Here is a 27,468-nt window from a genome sequence, read left to right as displayed (position 1 = left end):
AATAAAAAAATAAAAATAAAAAATCTATATTGCACCAGGGCATGGGATAGGGGGAGCGAAGGGTCTAATTTCAAAGAGGGGAAAGCCGCAGAGGGAACGAAAACATGTCTGAAGTTCCAGCGGTGGACCTCCATGGCCTTAATCAGTTGGTACGATTTGCTTCAACTGAGAAGTTTGGGCCCTTGCAAAATTACCGCTATTGGGGGGGGGGGGGAAGGTTCTGCTAAAGCTTTAAAAAAGAAGAAAAGCAGAAGAAGCACTGCAGATTTATAGCCCACCCTTCTCTGAATCAGCGTCTCAGAGCAGCTTACAATCTCCTATAACTTCTCCCCCGCACAACAGACACCCCTGTGAGGCGGGTGGGGCTGAGAGGGCTCTCACAACAGCTGCCCTTTCAAGGACAACCTCTGCCAGAGCTATGGCTGACCTAAGGCCATGCCAGCAGGTGCGAGTGGAGGAGTGGGGAATCAAACCCGGTTCTCCCAGATAAGAGTCTGTACGCTTAACCACTACACCAAACTGGAGAGGAAGTACTGTGGCGAAAGGGCAGCTGCTAATCCATGAAGGGGGGGGGGGAAGAGATAGAAGTTTGTGCACTGCACTGATGCACCACTTCCCCTACAAACAGTAACAGAAGCCTCCTTTCTGCACTTCCGCCCTTTTCCAGATAATGTTGGAACGCTTGCATACTTAGTGTGCTGCGGTCAAGAAGTCTAGAAAATGGCTTCTTTCTAGGATTGCCAGGTCCAATTCAAGAACTATCTGGGGACTTTGCGGGGTGGAGCCAGGAGACATTGAGGGTGGAGCCAGAAGCAAGTATGAGTGAACTCCAGAGAGGAGTTCAGGGACTGCACACCTTTCAAATGCCTTTCCTCCATTAGAAATAATGAAGGAATAGGGGCACCTTCTTTGGGCGCTCATAGAATTGAACTCCCTGGTCCAATCTTTTTTAAACTCGGAAGGTGTTTTGAGGAGAGGCACCAGATACTTATGCTGAAAATCTGGTGCCTCTATCTCTTTAAGTGAGTGAACAGATGTGAAAGACTGTTTCAGAAGATACCTGTGTTGATCTGAAATGGAACAGCTGGATTGGAGTCTAGTGATACCTTAAAGACCAACAACATTTTCAGGGTATAAGCTTTCAAGGATCAATGCTTCCTTTGTCAGATATGTGAAAGATAAATACTTTAGGACAGGTAGGGTGACTCAGTTGGTGCCTACCCATTTTCCTTTGCCACCAGGAAGGCTAGAAACTTGAGGGGCTTTTTATGTAAGTGAATATTAAAAAGAAATTCTTAAGATAGGGCAGAGGTCTCAAACATCTGGCCTGGGGGCCAAATCAGGCCCTCAGAGGACTCCTATCAGGCCCCCAAGCAACTGGCTGCCATCTGCTTCCATCTCCCCTATATCTCGCTTCCTTCTGCATAACAGCTTGCTTTGCAAGGCTCACTCAATCGCACAGGAGCTACAGAGCAAAGCCTCTATTTTCACCATTGGCTGAGGCTCCTCCCTTGGGAAGGAAGGGGGGGGGAGGAAGAGCTTGCATTGCTAAGCTTTCTCAATTGCACAGCAGAGCTACTGAGCCAAGCCTCTTTTCCTTCTATTGGCTGAGCCTCCTCCTTCTGGTCCCCTGGGGAAGGAAGGAGAGAGCCTGAGCTTCCTTTGCCCAGTTCCCTGGCCCAGACTGACACGGCCTGGTCTGACAAGGTCTCATTTGTATCAGTTCCGGCCCTCATAACAAATGAGTTCGACACCCCTAATAGGGCAACTTTGATAGCCCAGCCCAATCTTGTTAGATCTCTGAAGGGTTTGGCCCTGGCCAGTATTTGGAAGGGAGACCACCAAGGCATGCTAGGGTCGCGATGCAGAGGCAGGAAATGTCAAACCACCTCCCAGCGTCTCTGGCCTTGAAAACCCAATAGCAGAGGTGGCCACATCTGCTTAACCTAAGAGCCACATAGAGTAAATGTCAGATGTTTGCAGGCTGCATGACATGAACGTCAGATGTTTGAAAGCTGCAAGACAGGGAGGGAGGGAGGGAGGGAGGGAGGGAGGGAGGGAGGGAGGAAGGAAGGAAGGAAGGAAGGAAGGAAGGAAGGAAGGAAGGAAGGAAGGAAGGAAGGAAGGAAGGAAGGAAGGAAGGAAGGAAGGAAAAAATAGATGGTGGGAGAGAAGGAGAGGTGGAAAGAAAGCAACTTTAACGTTAAATGTGTTCTCCAAACTGTTGGCTGGCTTGGCTTGGGGAATGGATTCTAAAAGACAAATGTCTTCTCCAAGCCAGCCGACGGGGCTGTGGGGGCTTCAAGAGCCACACAATATGTGTGAAAGAGCCACATGTGGCTCCCGAGCCACAGTTTGGCCACCCCTGCTCTGGTTGGCTGCGATTTAACGGGCAGGGGTGGGGAGAAGGGGGGTAACTCAAATGGAGGAATACTTATTTTCGAACTCTCCTCTGCCACCGATGGGGACAGAACCTTGAGGGGCTCTTTAAGCCAGTGAACCTACATGAAGGACAGAATTCTTAGGAGAGGCAGATAAACTGCTCCAGGCGTTACCTGCACACTCGGCCCTTCCGCCTCCATCTGAGACCCCGACGGTCTCTGATTATCATTTTTTTAGCCATTAACTTTTCAACTCCGTGAGGTTCTCCATGAGAAGAACAACGACGGCAAGAACAAAGGGTCAGTCCAAGCGACAATTAAGAAGCAATTAAAAGCTGCCCACCTGAAAACTCCTGACAAAAGGACTGCAAGCTTACTTCGGAGGACGGGAGCAGGCGTGCAAAAAAAAAAAAAAATGGTGGCTCGAGTTTGTGTGCAATCCTCTGTTCCCTTCCTGCCAGAGAGCACTTTAGCGTTTCGTAAAACTGCGCCTGGCTACCTTGACTTCGCCTCCCTTTTCTGCCTAAGCTTCCAAGATCACAAGATTGTGACAGAGCATCGAGAGACGCTTCTCGCAGCCGAGACCAAAGAGGAACGCCCTACAGAAAACTCTTCCTCCTATGCACTTTCCTTTGACAGGGACCGCAGGTTTTCCAGGGTGTGCATGGACACGGATGTCATCCACTCTCCTCGCTGCAGATCGCTTTTGTTTGGGGTGTGTGTGATGCTAAGCTCCATCACCTTTAAAGGAAATACCACTCTGAAAGGAACTCGAGAAAGCGTACTCCTTTGCGCAATTCCTTCGTTCTTTGTTTCCCTTGAATCCCTTGCCTTCCATATAGGAAGAGCCGGGCATGATCAGCCTCAGTGGTCCATCTAGTCCAGCATCCTGCCTCACCCAGTGGCCTCGCCCAGTTCCTCTGAAAAGTCAACAATAGGGCAGAGAGGCCGAGGCCTTCCCCTCAGAAGAAGAGCCCTGCTGGATCAGACTGGTGGTCCATCTAGTCCAGCCTCCTGTCTCACACAGTGGCCTCAACTAGTTCCTCTGGAGGGCCAGCAACAGGGCAAAGAGATCGACACCTTCCCCTCTTACATCAGAAGAGCCTTGCTGGATCAGACCAGTGAGGGTCCATCTAGTCCAGCATCTGGTCTCACAGTGACCTCAACCAGTTCCCCTGGAGGGCCAACAACAAGGCAGAGAGGCCGAGGCCTTCCCCTCATAAGAACATCAGAAGAGCCTTGCTGGATCAGACCAGTGGTCCATTCGGTCCAGCTTCCTGTCTCACACAGTGACCAACCAGTTCCTCTGGAGGGCCAACAATAGAGCAGAGAGGCCTTCCTCTCATACGAACATTAGAAGAACACAGATTTATATCCCGCCCTTCTCTCTGAATCAGAGTCTCAGAGCGGCTCACAATCTCCTTTATTTTCTTCCCCCCACAACAGACACCCTTTCAAGGACAACCTCTGCCAGAGCTATGGCTGACCCAAGGCCATTCCAGCAGGTACAAGTGGAAGAGTGGGGGAATCAAACCCGGTTCTCCCAGATAAGAGTCCGCACACTAAACCCCTACTCCAAACTGGCTCTCCCAGTTTTAATACCCAGCATCTCCACATGAAAAGATCAGGGAGTTGATGATGCGAAAAACCTCTCTCTGCCTGAGACCCTGGAGAGCGGCTGCCAGTCTGAGTAGACAATACTGACTGTGATGGACCAGCGGGTCTGTGAGCCATGCACAAGGTCAGCCATTTTGCCCTGGCGATGACAGTTTCCTGGGCCGAGGAATGACCTTGCCTTCCTACGCTGACCGTTTGTTCCCTCGGACCTGGGATAACGACAAAGGCTTGAGCAATTAAGAGCATTCGCTGCACCCGATCTATGCCCACTTCCCAGGTGGCGCTGGCTCATTGGCTGACTGCAGCCCGATTCTGACACATCAGTGCGGCTCTTCCCCCCCCACACTGCCCCGCCATCCAAACTGTAAGATCCTTCTGTTCCAGCACGAGAAAACGGAGGTTGACCGGAGGTGGTGGGGCAGATGGCAGGCGCCGCAGCCCGGGGCCGCCACCAGCCAAACGGAGCAGCAGCCAAGACGGTTCCGAATTGGAGATGCTTCTCTCCCACCCACGGTAGGCATCTTGCCTCCCTGCCTCCTGTGACTTAACCAGTGAGTCAGGGTTTTGCCGATCGAGCCAGCCCCTGCGTTGACGCTGCTGGGCTCTGCTGAACACCCGTTTGTGCCGCCGCACTGCAGGGGCGACAGGGCTGGGCGTGCTCCCCGCCCCAGACCTCTGAAGCCAACCGGCAAAGGGCGGAGAAGCTCAGTGGCCTGGGACTGTAAGGACAACCCCAGCCCCGCCAAGCGCCCAACCGTCTGCTGAGCCAACAAGACTGTTCATTCAAGGAGGGTGCTGGAGCTTCAACCGTTTGGGGTTTCCCAGATCGAATGCAGCTTTTGGAGGAGAAAACATTCCCTAACACGGGGAACTGCCCTGACTTGGATGCCCCAGACCAGCCCCATCTCATCAGATCTTGAAAGCTAGGCAGGCTCAAGCCCAGGTTAAGCACTTGGATGGGAGACCACCAAGGAAGACCAGAGTCGCTATGCAGAGGAGGGCAATGGCAAACCGTCTCTGCTCAATATGTTGTCGAAGGCTTTCACGGCCGGAATCCATTGGCTGCTGTAGATTTTTCCGGGCTGTGGTCTTAGCACTGTGAGAACTGACGTTTCAATCAGGGATGACCCAGAGCGAGCTCCAGTTTTCTGGGTTACACCTCTGAGGATGCCAGTCACAGTTTGGTGTCGTGGTTAAGTGTGCGGACTCTTATCTGGGAGACCCGGGTTTGATTCCCCACTCCTCCACTTGCACCTGCTGGAATGGCCTTGGGTCAGCCATAGCTTTGGTAGAGATTGTCCTTGAAAGGGCAGCTGCTGGGAGAGCCCTCTCCAGCCCCACCCCCCTCACAGGGAGTCTGTTGTGGGGGGAGGAGATATAGGAAATTGTAAGCCACTCTGAGACTCTGATTCAGAGAGAAGGGCAGGGTATAAATCTGCGGTCTTCATTTATTACTACTATTTCCATGTACAATAAATATCTTAATACAAACACAATATATAGAGCTGTCCAGAATCTTTATGTAGGTTAAATGTGCCCAATACAACCATGAAACTATACTATAACTATACTTTACTCATTGCCTTGACATAAGCCACAAGTACAATCGTTGCATACATGAGTGCACATATTCTCATAATCGTATTTCATATTCCTCCCGACGGAAGGGAGCAACATACATAAGACCAACCAAGTTTATTCAGAATGTAAGCTTTCGTGTGCTAGAGCACACTTCTTCAGACGAGGGGATCGGGTACAGTGGTTGGATGTTTGAGGGAAGGAAGGAAGGAAGGAAGGAAGGAAGGAAGGAAGGAAGGAAGGAAGGAAGGAAGGAAGGAAGGAAGGAAGGAAGGAAGGAAGGAAGGAAGTGGCCTGGGACTGGAGGGAGGGAGGGAGGGAGGGAAGGAAGGAAGGAAGGAAGGAAGGAAGGAAGGAAGGAAGGAAGGAAGGAAGGAAGGAAGGAAGGAAGGAAGGAAGGAAGGAAGGAAGGAAGGAAGGAAGGAAGGAAGGAAAATAGATGAGAGGGAGAGGTGGAAAGAAAGCAACTTTACCTTTAAATCCATTCTCCAAGTCACTGGCTGGCTTGGCTTGCAGAAGTGATTTAAAGAGACAAATGCCAAGCTGGCTGACAGGGCAGTGGGGGCTTCAAGAGCCACACAATATGTTTGAAAGAGACACATGTGGCTCCCGAGCCACAGTTTGGCCAGCCCTGCTCTAGGGCATTTTGCCCTGCTGTGGTCCTTCCCCTGGCTCCTCCCCCAATATCTCCAGTTTCTCTCCTGATCCAGAGCTGGCAATCCTAACGATGCTGTCAAGTTTGACTGCGGGGTAGTATCCCCAGAGGGACTAGGGTTGGATCCTGCCGCCCGTCCTACCGCTCCAATGAACAGTTTCAAGTCGGTGGCTCCTGCTGGAGGAAGAACCTCTAAAGTTGGAGAAAGACTCCTTGGTGGGCGGTCAGATCCACCTTACTGCTTTCCGAACTTGTCACATGGAGGATCCTAGCCAATCGGGAGTCTGAAGGCCAGCGAAGCCTATCATAATGCCCCTGTATAAATCGATGGTGCGGTCTTATTTGGAGTACTGTGTGCAGTTCTGGTCGCCGCACCTCAAAAAGGATATTATAGCATCGGAGAAAGTGCAGAAAAGGGCAACTAGAATGATTAAAGGGCTGGAACACTTTCCCTATGAAGAAAGGTTGAAACGCTTGGGGCTCTTCAGCTTGGAGAAACGTCGACTGCGGGGTGACATGAAACAGGTTTACAAGATTATGCATAGGATGGAGAAAGTCGAGAAAGAAGGACTTTTCTCCCTTTCTCATAATACAAGAACTCGTGGGTATTTGATGAAATTGCTGAGCAGTCAGGTTAGAACGGATAAAAGGAAGTCCTTCTTCACCCAAAGGGCGGCCAGAATGCGGCGGCCAGGCTGCTACTGGGACTACCTCGGTGGGAACACGTGTGGCCTGGGCTGAAAGAACTGCACTGGCTTCCAATTATATTCCGAGTTCGCTACAAGGTGCTGGTCATTACCTTTAAAGCCCTATATGGCCGAGGACCTGCCTACCTTAGGGACCGCCTCTCCCCACACGTTCCCCAGAGAGCACTAAGATCTAGCTCCCAAAGCCTTTTAAGGATCCCAGGACCAAAGGAGGCCAAACTGAAAGTAACGAGGGAGCAGGCCTTCTCTATAATGGCCCCCCACTGGTGGAATCAACTACCGGAGGAAGTGCGAGCCCTGCGGGACTTTAATCAGTTCCGCAGGGCTTGCAAAACCACCCTCTTCCTGCAAGCTTATAAGGAACCCTGAAAGCGATATCCAGCCATCGGAATACATCTATTGAACATAGCACCTTAATTTAATTGTAGTTTTAACTTTTTATGTAACTGTTTTAAATGTATTTATTAACTGTATTTTAAAATTGTTTTATGCAAAATCATGGTGTATACCATGTCTTGTTAGCCACCCTGAGCCTGCTTCAGTGGGGAGGGCGGGATACAAATAAAATTTATTATTATTATTATTAACATGTGGAATTCACTGCCACAGGAGGTGGTGGCAGCTACAAGCATAGCCAGCTTCAAGAGGGGATTGGATAAAAATATGGAGCAGAGGTCCATCAGTGGATATAATTTTTTTTTTTTGCCACTGTGTGACACAGAGTGATGGACTGGATGGGCCACTGGCCTTTTCCAACATGGCTTCTCTTATGTTCTTATGGCCACTGTGTGACACAGAGTGTTGGACTGGATGGGCATTGGCCTGATCCAACATGGCTTCTCTTATGTTCTTATGGCCACTGTGTGACACAGAGTGTTGGACTGGATGGGCCATTGGCCTGATCCAACATGGCTTCTCTTATGTTCTTATGGCCACTGTGTGACACAGAGTGTTGGACTGGATGGGCCATTGGCCTGATCCAACATGGCTTCTCTTATGTTCTTATGGCCACTGTGTGAGACAGAGTGTTGGACTGGATGGGCCACTGGCCTGATCGAACATGGCTTCTCTTATGTTCTTAGAGCAATGTGTCTTAAATGTGCTCTCCCAGTGATTTCTCAGGAATTATTGCAAATAGACACCCTGTGAGGTGGGTGGGGCTGAGAGGGCTCTCACATGTTTTATTTATTTAACAACTAAAGGCACACTTTTTAGAAATAAAACCCATTCAAAGCAGTTTCCCATTCCTGGTTGGCTAGGATGCCCCTGAGAAATGTCCTCTTTCCTCTAGATCAGTCTCATTTGCCCTTGGGGACATCGGTGTGTAATCAAACCCAATGGGGCACGCAGTGTCACGCTTCTTAAACCAGCAAAACTGCACCCACGTGGCCATTAAAAACAAGCTGATCTCCTTGTGGACCAGCATCTAAACACTGATGGAACTTGTCACAACCTCTTGACACCACATTTTAAGGAGGATATAGACAAGCGGGAACAAGTCCAGAGGAGGGCGACGAAGATGGTGAGGGGTCTGGAGACCAGATCCTATGAAGAAAGGCTGAAGGAGCTGGACGTGTTTAGCCTGGAGAGGAGGCGGCTGAGAGGTGATATGATCACCATCTTCAAGTACTTGAAGGGCTGTCATATGGAAGATGGTGTGGAGTTGTTTTCTGTGGCCTCAGACGGTAGGACCAGAACCAATGGGTTGAAATTAAATCAGAAAAGTTTCTGGCTTAACATTAGGAAGAACTTCCCGACCGTTAGAGCAGTTCCTCGGTGGAACAGGCCTCCTCGGGAGGTGGTGGGCTCTCCTCCCTTGGAGGTTTTTAAACAGAGGCTAGATGGCCATCTGACAGCAATGAAGATCCTGTGAATTTAGGGGGAGGTGTTTGTGAATTTCCTGCATTGTGCAGGGGGTTGGACTAGATAACCCTGGAGGTCGCTTCCAACTCTATGATTCCGTGATTCTCTGCTTCAAAATTAGGAAACAACTGGTAACACCACACCCCAAACAAGGTGAATTCGACAACCTATGTAAATTATGCAAGGTAAGCTAAACTATCACATCCCTTCCTGAACTTGTCTGAATCTGCTTAGGCCGTAGGAATAAACAGCATTAAAAAGCGATTAGACAGGGTCAAGAAGAAGTCTATCAATGACGCCTGAGGAGCCACAGAGACTGAGGAGAACCTCCACATTCAAAGGCACTAATCCTCTGAAACTCAGAGCCAGGAGGTAACGTCGGTCTCTATGCTAAGGGTGTCAAACTCATTTGTTTTGAGGGCTGGATCTAACCTTGTTGGGCCGAGCCATGTCAGATTGGGTCGGGCCATGTGTGTACCTATTTAAGATTAGGTAGCAGAGATATAAACTTTACAAAGGACATGGGCAAACACAATTAAATATATATATTTTTAAAAAACTTAAAACACGCTTAAAACGTTAGCACTTGTTGGTCTAAAAGGTACTTTCTTTGTATTTCTCCCATGGGATCCAGAGAACTGAGCAAAGGAAGCTCTGGCTGTTTCCTTCCTTCCCCAGGGGATGGGGCGGGGGACTCAGCCAACAGAAGGAAGAGAGGCTTGGCTCAGTAGCTCTGCAGTGCGATTGAGAGACCCTGGAAAAACAAGCTTTGCCTCCCCCTCCCCTCTTCCCCAAGGGAGGAACCACAACCAATGGAGAAAATAGAGGTTTTGCTCTGTAGCTTCTGTGCAACTGAGCAAGGCTTGCAAAGGCTTTTTATGCAGAAGGAAGCAAGAGAGAGGGAGAAGGAAGCAGATGACAGCCAGTTGCTCGGGGGCCTGACAGGAGCCCTCTGGGGGCCTGATTTGGCTCCCGGACTGCATATTTGACACCCCTGCTCTCTGCCCTATCATTGGCCATCCAGAGGAATAGGGTGGCCATGTTGTGAGACAGAATGCTGATCTGATCCAGCAGGGCTCTTAAAAATGTCCCTTATTTTTATTTCTGCTGCCTCTCACCAAGAAGGGACACAGAGATCAAAGACCCTCTCCCAAGCCCCACCCTGCTGCCCCATTCAGGCTCCCAAGATGGCACATTAAATGGTGCTGTCTGTCGCACCTCCCTTCAAGATTTCTGTTTTTACCTGTCTCTTGCTTAAATTCTGGCATGTCGAGGAGATGACCGAGGTATCGTTTTCAGTAATTTTATGATCCCTACTTGATTCCGGGGGCACGAAATCATAAAAGTTTGGCCGCTTTTTTTTGCTCTTCCATGTGGTCCACTACTGAGACCACTCTGGACTACCATCCACACCCTGGGAGCAGAATGCTTGGTTTGTGTGACACCTGCCCGTCCTCATGGACTGAACACCCGGCCCTGCCCTGAAGTGCTGCCAAAGTCTACTCACAAGGGACATTAGGAAACACACACTAATTTATTTTGTCTCGTCTTCAAGGCTCTAGGGTTAAGTTGGGGAAAGGCCTAGATTACAAGGGTGTCGGACACATTCGTTGTGAGGGCCACAGCTGGCAAATGAGAGCCGGTTTGGTGTAGTGGTTAAGTTTGCATGGACTTATCTGGGAGAACCAGGTTTGATTCCCCACTCCTCCACTTGCAGCTGCTGGAATGGCCTTGGGTCAGCCATAGCTCTCTTATCTGGGAGAACCGGGTTTGATTCCCCACTCCTCCACTTGCAGCTGCTGGAATGGCCTTGGGTCAGCCATAGCACTCTTATCTGGGAGAACCGGGTTTGATTCCCCACTCCTCCACTTCCAGCTGCTGGAATGGCCGTGGGTCAGCCGTAGCACTCTTATCTGGGAGAACCGGGTTTGATTCCCCACTCCTCCACTTGCAGCTGCTGGAATGGCCTTGGGTCAGCCATAGCTCTCTTATCTGGGAGAACCGGGTTTGATTCCCCACTCCTCCACTTGCACCTGCTGGAATGGCCTTGGGTCAGCCATAGCTGTGGCAGAGGTTGTCCTTGAAAGGGCAGCTGCTGGGAGAGCCCTCTCCAGCCCCACCCACCTCAAAGGGTGTCTGTTGTGGGAGGAGGAAGGTAAAGGGGATTGTGAGCCGCTCTGAGATTCTGATTCAGAGAGAAGGGCGGGGTATAAATCTGCAGTCTTCTTCTTGGGCCAGGCCATGCGTGTCACGAAACGTAACGACAGGTAGCAGAAATAGAAAATTAATGAAGGACACTGACGAACACAAATAAAGATTTTTTTAAAACCCAAAATAAAACATGCTTAAAGTACTAGCACTCTTGCAACACTGTGGTCAGTATCAAAGCAAGGTCCCTCTCCCCCCACTTCCTCCCCAAAGGAGGAGCCTCAGCCTCAACGGCTTTGCTCTGTAGCTCCTGTGCAATTGAGAAATACTGGCCAAACAAGCTGTGATGCCGAAGGAAGCGAGAGAGAGGGAGAAGGAAGCAGACTTGCTCACGGGCCGGACAAGAGCCCTCCGGAGGGCTGATCCGGCCCACGGGCCACACATTTGACACCCCTGGCCTAGCAATGTAGGTTACTCTGGTGACACATTACACTCTTGCTTTCTTGTTTGTCTCTAAGTTGCTGCGGAGGGGGAGGGCTTTGTTTTGCCTTTCGGCCTCACAACAGGGAGGATGGCTCTGGAAAGAAAGAAAGAAAAGGAAGTCCCCTTACCTCCTCTTTGCGCTCATGTCCACCGGTTCGTCGTTGATGTTCTCCTTCCCCGGCCGGCCCGAACTCCGGCTGTCCGCGTGGGGTCGCAGGTTCCCGTTCAGCTTCTCCTCGTAGACTTTCAGGCCATCCTGCTTGACAGGCAGCTCGTGGGGCACCTCGATGCCTGCCAGGTCCTTCCTCTTGAGCAGTGCCAGCATCTTGAGGCGCTCCATGGCCTCATGCCCTTCCATCTTCAGCCGCTTGGCCAGGACGTCATCCCGCTCGTCGGCTTGGTCCAGGCTCCGCTTCAAGAGGTTCAGGCGCAGGGCATCCTCCGTCATTCGGTCCATCCTGTGGGGGGAGAGGGGGGAAGGAGAGTGGGGTCAGTGCAAGGCTGGTGATTAACATGTGAAACTCACTGCCACAGGAGGTGGTGGCAGCTACAGGCATAGACAATGTCAAGAAGGGATTGGATAAGCATATGGAGCAGAGGTCCATCAGTGGCTATTAGCCAGAGTGTATTGTTGGAAATCTCTGTCTGGGGCAAGTGATGCTCTGTATCAGGGGTCCTCAAACTTTTTAAATAGGGGGCCAGTTCACTGTCCCTCAGACTGTTGGAGGGCCGGACTGCCGTTACTGTACAAGACCGCGGGCCGTCAGTTCTCCGTCTTCTGCATCTCTCTCCCTTCCCCACACCACACACCCCGGCCTGGGAACTCACCTCACCTCGGTATCACCTCACACTCTGTCTCCGCCGCCTCAGCCCAGTGCCGGAAGTGTGTACTGCTAACGCGAGTTTAGGTCGAATGTCACTTCCGGTCTGATTTTGCCATAACCCGGCGGGCCGCATAAATGTCCTCAGCGGGCCGCATCTGGCCCACGGGCCGTAGTTTGAGGACCCCTGCTCTGTATTCTTGGTGCTTGGGAGGGGCAACAGTGTGAGGACTTCTAGTGTCCTGGTCCCACTGATGGACCTCCTGATGGCACCTGGGGTTTTTTTGGCCACTGTGTGACAGAGAGTGTTGGACTGGATGGGCCACTGACCTGACTCAACATGGCTTCTCTTATGTTCTTATGTCGGGGCAGTGATGCTCTGTATTCTTGGTGCTTGGGAGGGGCTACAACAGTGGGAGGGCTTCTACTGTCCTGGCCCCGCTAATGGACCTCCTATGGCACCTGGGTTTTTTGGCCACTGTGTGACAGAGTGTTGGACTGGATGGGCCACTGGCCTGATCCAGCATGGCTTCTTTTATGTTCTTATGTAGGGACAGTGATGCTTTGTATTCTTGGTGCTTGGGAGGGGCAACAGTGGGAGGGTTTCTAGTGTCCTGGCCCCACTGATGGACCTCCTGATGGAACCTGGGTTTTTTTGGTCACTGTGTGACACAGAGTGTTGGACTGGATGGGCCACTGACTTGACCCAACATGGCTTCTCTTATGTTCTTATGTCTGGGCAGTGATGCTCTGTATTCTTGGTGCTTGCGAGGGGCAACAGTGGGAGGGCTTCTAGTGTTCTGGTCCCACTGATGGACCTCTTGATGGCACCTGGGTTTTTTGGTCACTGTGTGACACAGAGTGTTGGACTGGATGGGCCATTGGCCTGATCCAACATGGCTTCTTTTATGTTCTTATGTCTGGGCAGTGACGCTCTGTATTCTTGGTGCTTGGGAGGGGCAACAGTGGGAGGGCTTCTAGTGTCCTGGCCCCACTGATGGACCTCTTGATGGCACCTGGGGTTTTTGGTCACTGTGTGACACAGGGTGTTGGACTGGATGGGCCGTTGGCCTGATCCAACATGGCTCCTCGTATGTTCTTAAGGCTTATGGCGAGGAGCTCTCTCTTTCATAATGGTGTCGTGGGGGCCTGTCTTTCCGCATGTCAGGAAGAACGAGAAGGCGGAAAAGTGAAGCCTGCTCAGACCCATTTGCATTTTCTATTTCTTTCACTATTTTTAACGGGTTTCTTGCGTTTAGAAAAGGGGGGAGGAGAGAAAGAAATCTATTTATTTATATTCGATGTATAGCCCGCCCTTTCCCGAATGGGCTCTGAGAGGTTAACGACGATCGATAATACAAGGTTAAAATCAGAGTCACGTAACAAAGCAATATAACAACCTAAAAACAAGATAACAGTCTAAAAACAATCTCTAATTCTGCGGTTGGTGGCATCAGTTGCCTCCGTTCTTTCCATACATCCCCCAGCTGGTATAAGATAAATGGCCAGACAGTGTTATTTCACCAGGGCCCCTGCAGCAGGAAGGCCACAGAATGCAACCAATAAGGCAGCTCCAACTGTCACCGTGTCTTGGGGCAGTCAGCTCCCGTGTATGCAGCATATGAAGATACAACACTGCTTTATACTAAATCAGACCGCTGGTCCATCAAAGTCAGACTGGCAGAGTCTACGTAGACTATCCAGGGACTCAGGAAGAGGTTAGGAAGAGGACAGAGTGATCAACACGTGGAATTCGCTGCCACAGGAGGTGGCGGCGGCTACAAGCATAGACAGCTTCAAGAGGGGATTGGATAAACATCTGGAGCAGAGGTCCATCAGTGGCTCTTAGCCACAGCATATTGTTGGAACTCTCTGTCTGGGGCACGTGATGCTTTGTATTCTTGGTGCTTGCGGGGGGGGCACAGTGGGAGGACTTCTAGTGTCCTGGCCCCACTGATGGACCTCCTGATGGCACCTGGTTTTTTTGGCCACTGTGTGAGACAGATTGTTGGCCTGGATGGGCCACTGGCCTGACCCAACATGGCTTCTCTTATGTTCTTATGTCTTTCTCTGCACCTGGCATCTGATCCTTGTAACTGGAGATGCCAGAGATTGAGCATATAAGCATACCGAGAAGCTGCCTTCTGAATCAGACCCTTGGCCCATCAAGACCCTTGGGGAGGGACGGTGGCTCAGTGGTAGAGCATCTGCTTGGGAAGCAGAAGGTCCCAGGTTCAATCCCTGGCATCTCCAAAAAAGGGTCCAGGCAAATAGGTGTGAAAAACCTCAGCTGGAGACCCTGGAGAGCCGCTGCCAGTCTGAGAAGACAATACTAACTTTGATGGACCAAAGGTCTGATTCAGTAGAAGGCAGCTTCATATGTTCAAGGTCAGTATTGTCTACTCAGACTGGCAGCTGGTCTCGGGGGTCTCTGGCAGAGCTCCTTCCCATCACCTCCCATTTGGTCCTTTCAACTGGAGATGCCAGGGGTTGTACCTGGGACCTTCTGCATGCCAAACAGATGCTCTTCCACTGAGCCACAGCCTCGACTCAGATTGGCAGTGGCCCTTCCCATCAGCTACTGCCTGGTCCTTTTAACTGGAAATGCCAGGGATTGAACCTTCTGCATGCCGAACAGATGCTCTACCACTGAGCCATGGCCTCTCCTCAAAATAGGAAAGCGGCATGGATGGCATGTAATCGTCAGGTTGTAGCTTACCTACTAACTGTGAGGGGTTCCTCACATGAGCATATGAAGCTATAAAGCATGACACATTTTTAATGCAGCTGCCTCTGGGAAGCTCCTAAGAGGGCCGCAGAGGCGATGCCCTCCCTTACTGTTCACCTGTTGCTGCAAGTATGGAGAGATAGACTGCCCCTACACAAGGATTCACTGCCCCTACACAAGAATTCACTGCCACAGGAGGTGGTGGCGGCCACAAGTATAGCCACCTTCAAGAGGGGTTTAGATAAAAATATGGAGCACAGGTCCATCAGTGGCTATTAGCCACAGTGTATGTGTGTATATAACATTTTTTGCCACTGTGTGACACAGAGGGTTGGACTTGATGGGCCGTTGGCCTGATCCAACATGGCTTCTCTTAAGGAGGTTTTACTTTAGTCACTTGCGGCTATTAGGTGATGAGAGTGCCATTCTCCCCTGTAGATTGGCCTCTCATCCTTTCTCCAAAGCAACGACACCCAACAGCCACCTAGAACTCATTTGTTATGAGTGCCGGATCTGACATAAATGAGACCTTGTGGGGCTGGATCATTTTGGGTTGGGCTGGCCCGTGGGTGCACCTATTTGTGTTTGTGTTCTTAAGATTAGGTAGCAGAGATACAAATTTTATAAAGAACACAAACGCAAATATATATATATTTTTAAAAAATTAAAACATGCTTAAAACGTTAGCACTCATTGGTCTTAAAGATGCTTTCTTTGTATCTTTTTCATGGGATCCAGGGAACTGGGCAAAGGGAGTTCTGGCTTTTTTCTTCCTTCCCCAGGGGACCAGGAAGAGAAGGAGCCTCAGCCAATGGAGAAAATAGAGGTTTTTCTCTGTCGCTCCTGTGCAATTGAGCAAGCCTGGCAAAGCAAGCTGTGATGCAGAAGGAAGCAAGAGAGAGGGAGAAGGAAGCAGATGACAGCCAGTTGCTCGGGGGCCTGATAGGAGCCTTCCAGGGGCCTGATTCGGCCCCCAAACTGCATGTTTGACACCCCTGACCTAGAATCTCAGTCTCAATCAAGGGGGGAGGAGGAGGAAGAGGAGAATAAGTTCAAGTTCAATAACCTTTAATTGGCATATCTAACCTGACAAGGAACCAGTCCATCCACCAATTGGCAAGGAGGAGATTGGATTTATACCCTGCCCCTCTCTACCTGAAGGTGTCTGAGTGGCTTACAATCTCCTTTCTCTTCCCTTGCCCACAACGGACACCTTTTGAGCAATACTCCCTGTAAGCTGCAGAGTCTAGTAAGCAAGAATTCTACTTTGTGAGCTTCTGGCATTAAAGTTGTGAGCTGCTGCATGAGTTAGTGTGCTCTGGGGTCATCCTTCCTAAGTGAAAATGAAAACATGTGAGCTGGAGGCTAAAACACTGTGAGCTAGCTCACACTAACTCAGCTTATATGGAATACTGCTTGTGAGGTAGGTGGGGCTGAGAGAGCCCCCCCAAGAACTAAAAACATAAGAGCAGCCATGTTGAATCAGGCCAATGGCCCATCCAGTCCAACACTCTGTGTCACACAGTGGCCAAAAAACCCAGGTGCCATCAGGAGGTCCATCAGTGGGGCCAGGACACTAGAAGCCTTCCCACTGTCCCCACCAAGCACCAAGAAGACAGAGCATCACTGCCTCAGACATAAGAATGTAAGAGAAGCCATGTTGAATCAGGCCAATAGCCCATCCAGTCCAACATTCTGTGTCACACAGTGGCCAAAAAACCCCAGGTGCCATCTGGAGGTCCATCAGTGGGGCCAGGACACCAGAAGCCCTCCCACTGTGCCCCCCCCCAAGCACCAAGAATGCAGAGCATCACTTGCCCCAGACAGAGAGTTCCAACTGCTCTTGAGAGAACAGTTCTGAGAGACCTATGACTGACCCAAGATCACGCCAACAGTTGCATGAGGAGGAGTGGGGAATCAAGCCCGGTTCTCCCAGGTAAAAGCCCACGCACTTAACCGCTACACCAAACTGTCTTCGGGAGACTGAAGCACCTCTTCCGAGTGGTCAGCCCTGGCTCATTTATATATTCGTTAGCTGCTCTGAGCCTTTTTTCAAGGCCAGATATAAATATAACAAAATAAAAACCTCTTCAGTCCATTGCTCCCATGATCTCTGATTGCATTCGTTTCCTAGCCCTTTCCTGACAGATCGAGGCAATTCATAAATGCCTTGAAAGTCGCCTTGAAAAGGTCCTCGGAAGTTACTACCCAGAAGGCAGGACCAGAACCAACAGGCTGAAATTAAATCAAAAGAGTTTCCGCCTCAACATTAGGAAGAACTTCCTGACCGTTAGAGTGATTCCTCAGTGGAACAGGCTTCCTCGGGAGGTGGTGGGCTCTCCTTCCTTGGAGGATTTTAAGCAGAGGCTAGATGGCCATCTGACAGCAATGGAGATCCTGAGAATTTAGGGAGAGGGGTTTGTGAGTTTCCTGCATTGTGCAGGGGGTTGGACTAGATGACCCTGGAGATCCCTTCCAACTCTATGATTCCGTGAGTGTGCCTGCTTGCCCACACATGTTTAACGTTCAGCAGTTGGGATTCGGAAGGCATGGCTGCGAGGGAAGGCAGCGGAGAGTGCCAGGTTTTGCTTAAGCTTCTCTGCCCCATCACCTGGAGGGAATTTCTTAACCAAACAATGGGGTGACTGTCAGTTTATAAGCCTATATTTAAAGCAGGGGTGTCAAACTCGTTTGCTATGAGGGCCAGATCCTACATTATTTATTTATTTATTTATTTATTATTTTATTCGATTTATATCCCGCCCTACCCCACCGAGGTGGGCTCAGGGCGGCTTACAACATAAAAACCAACATAAATGGGACCTTGTCATGAAATGTAATGCCAGGTAGCAAGAAATATAAACTTCATAAAGGACACAACACACACACTCAGCCTAATCCACCTCAGTCACCTCTGCCAGTTGGTGTAGTGGTTAAGTGCGCGGACTCTTATCTGAGAGAACCGGGTTTGAATACCCACTCCTCCACTTGCAGCTGCTGGAATGGCTTTGGGTCAGCCATAGCTCTCGCAGGGGTTGTCCTTGAAAGGGCAGCTGCTGTGAGAGCCCTCTCAGCCCCACCCACCTCACAGGGTGTCTGTTGTGGGGGGGGGGGGGGAGGAAGGAAAGGAGATGGTGAGCCACTCTGAGATTCAGAGTGGAGGGTGGGATATAAATCCAATATCATCATCTTCTTATTCAATGGCTTGTTGAGCCTCAGCCAACAGAAGGAAGAGAGGTTTGGCTCAGTAGCTCTGCTGTGCAATTGAGAGAGTCTGGAAAAGCTAGCTCTCTTTCCCCCATTTACTCCCCAAGGGAGGAGCTTTGCTCTGTAGCTCCTGTGCGATTGAGGAAGACTGTCAAAGCGAGAGAGGGAGAAGGAAGCAGAAGACAGTGAGTTGCTCGCGGACCTGATAGGAGCCCTCCAAGGGCCTGATTGGGTCCCCAGGCCACATGTTTGACACCCCCGATTTGAAGTCTAGAAATAAACATGAAAATTAAATGACAACCCTGAACAATATGTTAAAAATGAATAATATCTAAAACCAAGCTACCGTTTTGGTGGCTGCCGTTTTATATTCCTTTCTTTTGTGGAAGATGTGCCTCAAATTTTGTGGGGCTAAGTTGTAGGTGGAAACTCGCTTTAAAAAACGGCATCGACAGACTGACTTGCCAAAAAGCGTATTTAAAAGTGTGCTGTACAAACCGTCCTTTAAAAAGAGCCATGGCGATTCATTCCTCTCCAGGAAAGTCGCTTTGGAGCCGGGGCGCTGCAAAAAAGACCCTGGCTCCAGTGCTCCTGAATTGCTGCAAGAAAGTAAAGAAAGCCCTGCTGATCCAAACAAGGTTTTATCTAGAATGGCTTCCTCTTACTCAGATGCCAACCCTTTCGCTCTACAGCAACTTGTATTCCAAAGAATACTGCATCTTTGCGTGGAAGCTTCATCTTGCTATCCTCTAAGCCAGGGGTGTTGAACTACCGTAGTTTGTTATGAGGGCTGAATCTGACACAAATGAGACTTTGTTGGGCCAGGACATGTCGGATTGGGCTGAGCCATGTCAGGCCGGGCCATGTGTGCATCTATTTAAGATCAGGTAGCAGAAATATACGTTTTATAAAAAACACAAACACAAATATATATTTTAAAAAACTTAAAACATGCTTAAAACGTTAGCACCTATTGGTCTTAAAGATGCTTCTTTGTATCCCTTGGGATCCAGGGAACTGGGCAAAGGAAGCTCTGGCCCTTTCCTTTCTTTCCCCAGGGAACTGGGGGGGGGAGCCTCAGCCAATGGAGAAAATAGAGGTTTTGCTCTGTAGCTTCTGTGCAATTGAGCAAGCCTTGCAAAACAAGCTGTTATGCAGAAGGAAGCAAGATATAAGGAGAAGGAAGCAGATGACAGCCAGTTGCCCGGGGGCCTGATTCAGCCCCCCGAACTGCATGTTTGACACCCCTACTCTAAGCTGAGTTAGCGTGAGCTAGCTCACAGATTTTTAGCCTCCAGCTCACACATTTTTGTCTTAGCCCAGGAAGGATGACCCCAGAGCATGTTAATTTATGCAGTAGCTCCCAACTTTAATGCAAGCGGCTCACAAAGTAGAATTTTTGCTCGCAGGACTCTGCAGCTTAGAGGGAACAGCCCCCGTCAGACCACTCCTCTTCCATGAACCTGCCCCTAGTCCTCACTTAAAGCTATCTCAGTTCATGCCCATCAAAAGATCTTACGGCAGTCAGCTCTGTAAGCTAATGTGGCATTTATTTATTTATTTACATTAGACTTTTATCCCGCCCTCTCCGCAAGCGGACTCAGGGCGGCTTACAACAGTCGTTTACACGATTTAAAACAATAAGTCAATTGCACGAAGGTGTTATTTAGTCTGTTCGGAGTTGGGGAGGAGCTGTGGTTCAGTGGTAGAGCCTCCACCTGGCCTGCAGAACATCCCAGGTTCAATCCCACCCATCTCTAGTGAAGGATCAGGGTCATAGGAGATGTGAAAGGCCACTGCCTGAGACCTTGGTTGGCATACAGGAGGTCCCGGGTCTAACCCCAGGCATCTGCCGTTAAAAAAGGACCAGGCAGGAGGTGATGTGAAAAACTTCTACCCGAGACCCTGGAGAACCGCTGCCAGTCTGAGTCAGGGCCGTGGCTCAGTGGAAGCGCCTCTGCTTTACATGCAGAAGGTTCCAGGTTCAAGCCCCACCATCTCCAGCTGAAAGGACCAGGCAGTAAGTAGGTGATGAAGAAGAAGAAGAAGAATTGCAGATTTATATCCCGCCCTTCTCCCTGAATCAGAGACTCTGAGTGGCTTACAATCTCCTATGTCTTCTCCCCTCACAACAGACACCCTGTGAGGTGGGTGGGGCTGGAGAGGGCTCTCACAGCAGCTGCCCTTTCAAGGACAACCTCTGCCAGAGCTATGGCTGACCCAAGGCCATTCCAGCAGGTGCAAGTGGAGGAGTGGGGAATCAAACCCGGTTCTCCCAGATAAGAGTCCGCACACTTAACCACTCCACCAAACTGGCTCTCCACCAAACTGGCTCTGATGTGACAGACTTCTACCTGAGATCCTGGAGAACTGCCAGTCTCAGCAGGGGCTGCGGCTCAGTGGAAGAGCCTCTGCTTTACCTGCAGAAGGTTCCAGGTTCAAGCCCCACCATCTCCAGTTGAAAGGACCAGGCAGTAAGAAGGTGATGTGACAGACTTCTACCTGAGACCCTGGAAACTGCCAGTCTGAGCAGGGGCTGTGGCTCAGTGGAAGAGCCTCTGCTTTACCTGCAGAAGGTCGCAGTACAATCCCTGGCCTCTGTTCAAAGGAGCAGGCACAAGGTGATGGCAAAGACCTCTGTCTGAGACCCTGGAGGGGCACAGCCACTCTGAGTAGACAATACCAGCCTTGATGGACCACGAGTCTGATTCGGTACAAGAGTCACATGCACTGCCCCTCAACTTGAGTGACCTCAATTCCTCCACCCAAGGAAGGCTTCCAAGTATGCGCCCCCCACTCATTCCCCCAGGCCCCAGAACATACTTGCATAATTTATTGCTGCTTCAGCTTGTCAAGGGAGGGGTACAAACACACAAATCCAAGGTCCTCTGCATCCATATTCATGTGCTTCCCCCCCCCCCTCACCCCCGCTGTGCCCAAAGGCAACTTTTGGAAAACCGCAACTCAAAAGTCGAGCATCCCTTTGCCTCTGGAGCCAACTGGGCTAGGGAAGAATTTCAGGGCGCCAAACTGGAGCCAAAAATAGTGAGGCAAGTAGAGGCACGCTTTAAAGGGCTGGCAAGGGGAGAGAGAGAGAGAGAGAATGCAAACCGTGCATTCAAATCACACAAACTTCCAAAAATCAAGACAATCCGGGGACTTTCCGCTGGCAATTCTCCGCCTCTGTTCCAACTGATTCACTGATCTGTTCAGTCAAGCTAGGCCATTTCCCGAGACGGTTGTGGAAGGGACAGGTTCACTCCCAAGTCAACAAGTTGTTGACCCCCACCGATATTAGAACAAACAACTACCTTGCTTTTCTGTTTCCCTTTTACTGCAGAGCAAAAACGGCCTTCAACATGACATGTGAGTCACAGCCCAGAGCATCAGCATTTCACCAAACTCAGCTGCGGCCAGGGCCGGCCCTAACATGGGCAGGGACGGTGGCTCAGGGGTAGAGCATCTGCTTGGTAAGCAGAAGGTCCCAGGTTCAATCCCTGGCATCTCCAACTAAAAAGGGTCCAGGCAAATAGGTGTGAAGCTTGAGACCCTGGAAAGCCGCTGCCAGTTAGGGGAGGGACGGTGGCTCGGTGGTAGAGCATCTGCTTGGTAAGCAGAAGGTCCCAGGTTCAATCCCCAGCATCTCCAACTAAAAAGGGTCCAGGCAAGTAGGCATGAAAAACCTCAGCTTGAAGAAGATGATGATGATGATCACACACACACAAAATAATGCGCTTTCAATGCACTTTCCAACTGGATTTTGTCAGTTCAACACAGCAAAATCCAGCTGGAAAGTGGACCGAAAATGGATTGAAAGTGAGCGTATGTGATTGCAGCCCTGGAGTAATGTCTAAAGCAGCCTTCAGTTCCTACTTCGGAAAGATGTCTCGAATCATAGAGTTTGAAAGCACCCTCAGGGTCATCTAGTCCAGCCCCCCGCACAATGCAGCAAATTCACAAGTAAAGGTAAAGGTAAAGGTAGTCCCCTGTGCAAGCACCAGTCGTTTTTGACTCTGGGGTGACATTGCTTTCACAACGTTTTCACGTCAGACTTTTTACGGGATGGTTTGCCATTGCCTTCCCCAGTCATCTACACTTTCCCCCCAGCAAGCTGGGTCCTCATTTGACCGACCTCGGAAGGATGGAAGGCGGAGTCAACCTTGAGCCGGCTACCTGAATCCAGCTTCCACTGGGATTGTACTCAGGTCGTGAGCAGAGCTTAGGACTGCAGTACTGCAGCTTTAACACTCTGCACCACAGGGCTCCCACTAAATTCACAAATACCACCCCCACAGGATCATAAGAGTTGGAAGGGACCTCCAGGGTCATCTAGTCCAACAACCCCCTGCGCAATGCAGGAAACTCACAGACGCCTCCCCCTAAATTCACAGGATCCTCATTGCTGTCAGATGGCCCTCTAGCCTCTGTTGAAAAACCTCCAAGGAAGGAGAGCCCACCACTTCCTGAGGAAGCCTGTTCCACTGAGGAATCGCTCTAACGGTCAGGAAGTCCTTCCTAATGTTGAGCCAGAAACTCTTTTGATTTAATTGCAACCCACTGGTTCTGGTCCTACCTTCTGGGGCCACTGAAAACAATTCCACATCATCCCCTATAGGACAGCCCTTCAAGTACTTGAAGATGGTGATCATATCACCTCTCAGACGCCTCCTCTCCAGGCTAAACATGGCCAGCTCCTTCAACCTTTCTTCATAGGACTTGCTCTCCAGACCCCTCACCATCTTCGTCACCCTCCTCTGGACCCGTTCCAGCTTGTCTATATCCTTCTTAAAATGTGATGCCCAAAACTGAAGGTTGGTGAGACTAAAAGAGTGCGAACAGCCAAAGGTCTGCTAGCACTACTTCCTGACTGAGGATTTGAACTCAGGTCTCGCCATTCCTAGTTCAACACTCTGACTATTTACATCGCTCTGTAGCTCTCCAGAGCAAAGGGCTCTCCTTCCTTGGAGGTTTTTAAGCAGAGGCTAGGTGGCCATCTGACAGCAATGAGGATCCTGTGAATTTAGGGGGAGGCGTCTGTGAGTTTCCTGCACTGCGCAGGGGGTTGTTGGACTAGATGACCCTGGAGGTCCCTTCCAACTCTTATGATTCTATGACAGCACTGTCTTGTTCCACGTCCCCTCTTGCTCCTCCCTGACACATCTTCCTTAGCCCTTTGCAGCCCAGCAGCTACCGGGCTTTATCATGGAATCTCAGAGTTGGAAGGGGCAATGAAAGCCATTTAAACCAACCCCTTGTTCGATGCAGGATGCATATGCCAGGCAAGGGTTTGTCCAGCTGCTGCTTAAAGCCTGCTAGGGAGGGGGGAACTCACCACCTCCCTAGGCAGCTGATTCCGCTGTTAAACAACCCTTACCATAAAAAATGGTTTACCTAATATCCAGCTGGTACCTTCCCACCCTTAATTTAAGCCATTATTGTGAGTCCTCTCCTCTGCTGCCAACAGGAAGAGCTCCCAGTCCTCCTATAAGACAGTGGTCCCCAACGTTTTTGACACCAGGGACTGGTTTTGTGGGAAAACAATTTTTCCGCGGACCGGGGAGGGGGGATGGTTTCGGGATGATGCAACTGTGCACTTTATTTCTATTAGTTCGGCGTGGTGGTTAATTGCGCGGACTCTTATCTGGGAGATCCGGGTTTGATTCCCCACTCCTCCACTCGCAGCTGCTGGGATGGCCTCGGGTCAGCCGTAGCTCTGGCAGGAGTTGTCCTTGGAAAGGCAGCTTCTGGGAGAGCTCTCTCAGCCCCACCCACCACACGGGGTGTCTGTTGCGGGGGAGGAAGAGAAAGGAGATTGTGAGCTGCTCTGAGGCTCTGAAATCCAGAGTGGAGGGCAGGATATAAATCCAATGTCGCTGTTTTATTATTATTATTACTACTACAACATTGTAATATATAATGAAATATTTTTACAACTCACAGCCCAGTTGCTAACAGGCCACAGGACCAGTACTGGTCCATGGCATGGGGGTTGGGGACCCCTGCTCTAAGATACAGCCCTTCAAAGACTTAAAGGCAGCAATCCTGCCCCCTCTCAATCTCTTCTCCAGACTGAACCTTCCCAAGTCCCCCAGACTTTCCTCACAGGGCTTGGTCTCCAAGCCCCCGATCATCCTCGTCACTCTCCTCTGCGCCCACTCCATTCTGTCCACATCCTTTCTGAACAGAGGCCTCCAGAACTGCACACATTACTCCAGGTGCGGCCTGACCAAAATAAATAATAGACACCGGCCTGCTTTGCAGGGGTGTCGCGGCAAACGAAGTGCTCTGAACAGATGGGAGCAGAACCACATCACAGCTCATTCTCTAAACAGCCACGCATCACACTACAGTAGATGGACATCATTCAGAGAAACTTCTACATAAACAGCTTCCCCGCCCCCGTCCTTCCTCCGTAGCGGTTAGGGGAGCATACAAAGAGGGTTTCCCTTTTCTCGTTTATCCCCTCTATGACTCTGTGAAGCAGGCTAAGATGAGAACATGGGGCTGGGCCCAAAGTCAATCACTGTCACAACTCAGAGGGGATCTCAACCAGGGTTGGCATCCGGGTCCTATCCTAACAGAGCTCAGAGCCCTCACGTCCGCAGTCTGCGACACCACCCTGGGCTGCGGACTCAACCTGCTCCCCCTCCCTGGCCGAGCCTCCCACCGCCGGTCCACAAGACAAAGATTTGACCGCTACACGTTCCACCGGCACAGGACTTACGAAGGCTATAGACAAGCTGGAACACATCCAGAGGAGGGCGACAAAGATGGTGAGGGCTCTGGAGACCAAATCCTACAAGAAAGGTTGAAGAAGCTGGGCATGTTTAGCCTGGAGAAGTGGCGGCTGAGAGATTATTCACATATGTGAAGGGCTGCCATATATTTATTTATTATTTATTTATTACCTTTAATTTATACCCCGCCCTCTGCGCAAGCGGACTGCGCAAGGGCAGCTAACAGTCCAAATTTCAGACAATAAATACAAATTAAACATTCATAAGAACATAAGAGAAGCCATGTTGGATCAGGCCAACGGCCCATCAAGTCCAACCCTCTGTGTCACACAGTGGCAAAAAATGTTATATACACACATACACTGTGGCTAATAGCCACTGATGGACCTGTGCTCCATATTTTTATCTAAACCCCTCTTGAAGGTGGCTATACTTGTGGCCGCCACCACCTCCTGTGGCAGTGAATTCCACATGTTAATCACCCTTTGGGTGAAGAAGTACTTCCTTTTATCTGTTTTAACCTGTCTGCTCAGCAATTTCATCGAATGCCCACGAGTTCTTGTATTGTGAGAAAGGGAGAAAAGTACTTCTTTCTCTACTTTCTCCATTCCATGCATTATCTTGTAAACCTCTATCATGTCACCTCCGCAGTCGACGTTTCTCCAAGCTAAAGAGTCCCAAGCGTTTCAACCTTTCTTCATAGGGAAAGTGCTCCAGCCCTTTAATCATTCTAGTTGCCCTTCTCTGCACCTTCTCTAATGCTATAATATCCTTTTTGAGGTGCGGCGACCAGAACTGCACACAGTACTCCAAATGAGACCGTACCATCGATTTATACAGGGGCATTATGATACTGGCTGATTTGTTTTCAATTCCTTCCTAATAATTCCCAGCATGGCGTTGGCCTTTTTTATTGCAAACGCACACTGTCTTGACATTTTCAGTGAATTATCTACCACGACCCCAAGATCTCTCTCTTGGTCTGTCTCTGCCAGTTCACACCCCCATCAACTTGTATTTGTAGCTGGGATTCTTGGCCCCAATGTGCATTACTTTGCACTTGCCACATTGAACCGCATCTGCCACGTTGACGCCCACTCACCCAGCCTCAACAGATCCCTTTGGAGTTCCTCACAAACTTCAAACAATAAACACTATTAAAACATTTTCAAACCATTTTACGGTGCTGTTACATAACTACCTAGGCAGGATTGTCCATTACTAACAGTTAAACCTGGTAGTGGTTCCAACATCTCAGCAGTATCGATGGCAGTCTTTCCCAGCTTAAGTGCCAAAAGCCTGTCGGAATAACTCAGTTTTGCAGGCCCTGCGGAATTGAGAGAGGTCCCGCAGGGCCCTTATGGCCTCCGGGAGTGCATTCCATATTTCAGGTGCTGCCACTGTGAAGGCCCTGGATCGTGTAGAACACAGCCTGGCCTCCCTTGGTTTGGGGATGGACCGTAGATGTTGCGTCCCTGAACGCAGTGCTCTCTGGGGAACATGTGGAGAAAGGCGGTCCCAAAGATAGATAGGCCCCCAAGGATGGTGTGGAATTATTTTCTTTGGTCCCAGAAAGTCGGACCAGAACAAATGAAATTAAATCAAAAGAGTTTCCGGCTCAACATTAGAAAGTACTTCCTGAGCGTTAAGAGTGGTTCCTTAGTAGAACAGGCTTCCTCGGGAGGCGATGGGCTCTCCTTCCTTGGAGGTTTTAAACAGAGGCTAGATGGCCATCTGACTGCAATGAAGATCCTGTGAATTTAGGGGAAGGTATTTGTGAGTTTCCTGCATTGTGCAGGGGGTTGGACTAGATGACCCTGGAGGTCCCTTCCAACTCTGATTCTATGATTCCTACACGGTGCCCTGGCTTGAGTGCGGGTGCCTTGCAATGACCGGCTGACGCTGTCGTCGACTCGAACGGAGCAGAAGGCATCCCAGCAGCCCCTTCCCCTGTTAAAGAGCATATTTTGGGGGTTGGGGAATCAATGTATTAAAGAATCGCAGGGATTGGTGGAGGGAGTGGGGTGTCAAGACGGGGCTTTAAGTCTCAGCACCTGCATATGCTGGGGAGGAGAGCCTGCAGCCTGAGATAACAGAGATATATATAGAGAGGGGAAAGGCTCAGGTAGCAGCCGTCAGGGGTTACAGGCGACATCAACCTCCTGCGGCCACGGTCTGAGGTGTTGCATATGAAGCTGCCTTATACTGAATCAGACCCTTGGTCCATCAAAGTCAGTATTGTCTTCTCAGACTGGCAGTGGCTCTCCAGGGTCTCAAGCTGAGGATTTTCACACCTATTTGCCTGGACCCTTTTTTTGGAGATGCCAGGGATTGAACCTGGGACCTTCTGCTTCCCAAGCAGATGCTCTACCACTGAGCCACCATCCCTTCCCCTAAATATTGGCATTTAAGCACGTCCTGGAGCCTCCCTCCACTGAACCAGGAACCCTGGGACCTGACAACTCAAAAGCGGAGGGAAAAGCCAGGTATGGCAGCATACCGGGAATAACCAAAAAAGATGAATAAACATATTTATGTCGAAC

The 27,468-nt window shown here is 50.2% G+C and overlaps 1 protein-coding gene across 1 annotated transcript in view; it reads right to left on the bottom strand.

Annotated features, from left to right (window-relative positions):
• The window catches only part of GATAD2B (GATA zinc finger domain containing 2B), a 75,521-nt gene that overhangs the window by 36,109 nt on the left and 11,944 nt on the right, over nt 1–27,468 (bottom strand). The window contains exon 2 of the mRNA XM_060255832.1: nt 11,561–11,890. Coding sequence (XP_060111815.1) covers nt 11,561–11,889 — 329 coding nt within the window. The 5' untranslated portion in view covers nt 11,890. The remainder of the gene's footprint in view (nt 1–11,560; nt 11,891–27,468) is intronic.

This window comes from Heteronotia binoei, chromosome 1 (genome assembly GCF_032191835.1).
Source record: "Heteronotia binoei isolate CCM8104 ecotype False Entrance Well chromosome 1, APGP_CSIRO_Hbin_v1, whole genome shotgun sequence".
Lineage (NCBI taxonomy): Eukaryota > Metazoa > Chordata > Lepidosauria > Squamata > Gekkonidae > Heteronotia > Heteronotia binoei.
This window is presented reverse-complemented; position numbering and strand designations above follow the sequence as displayed.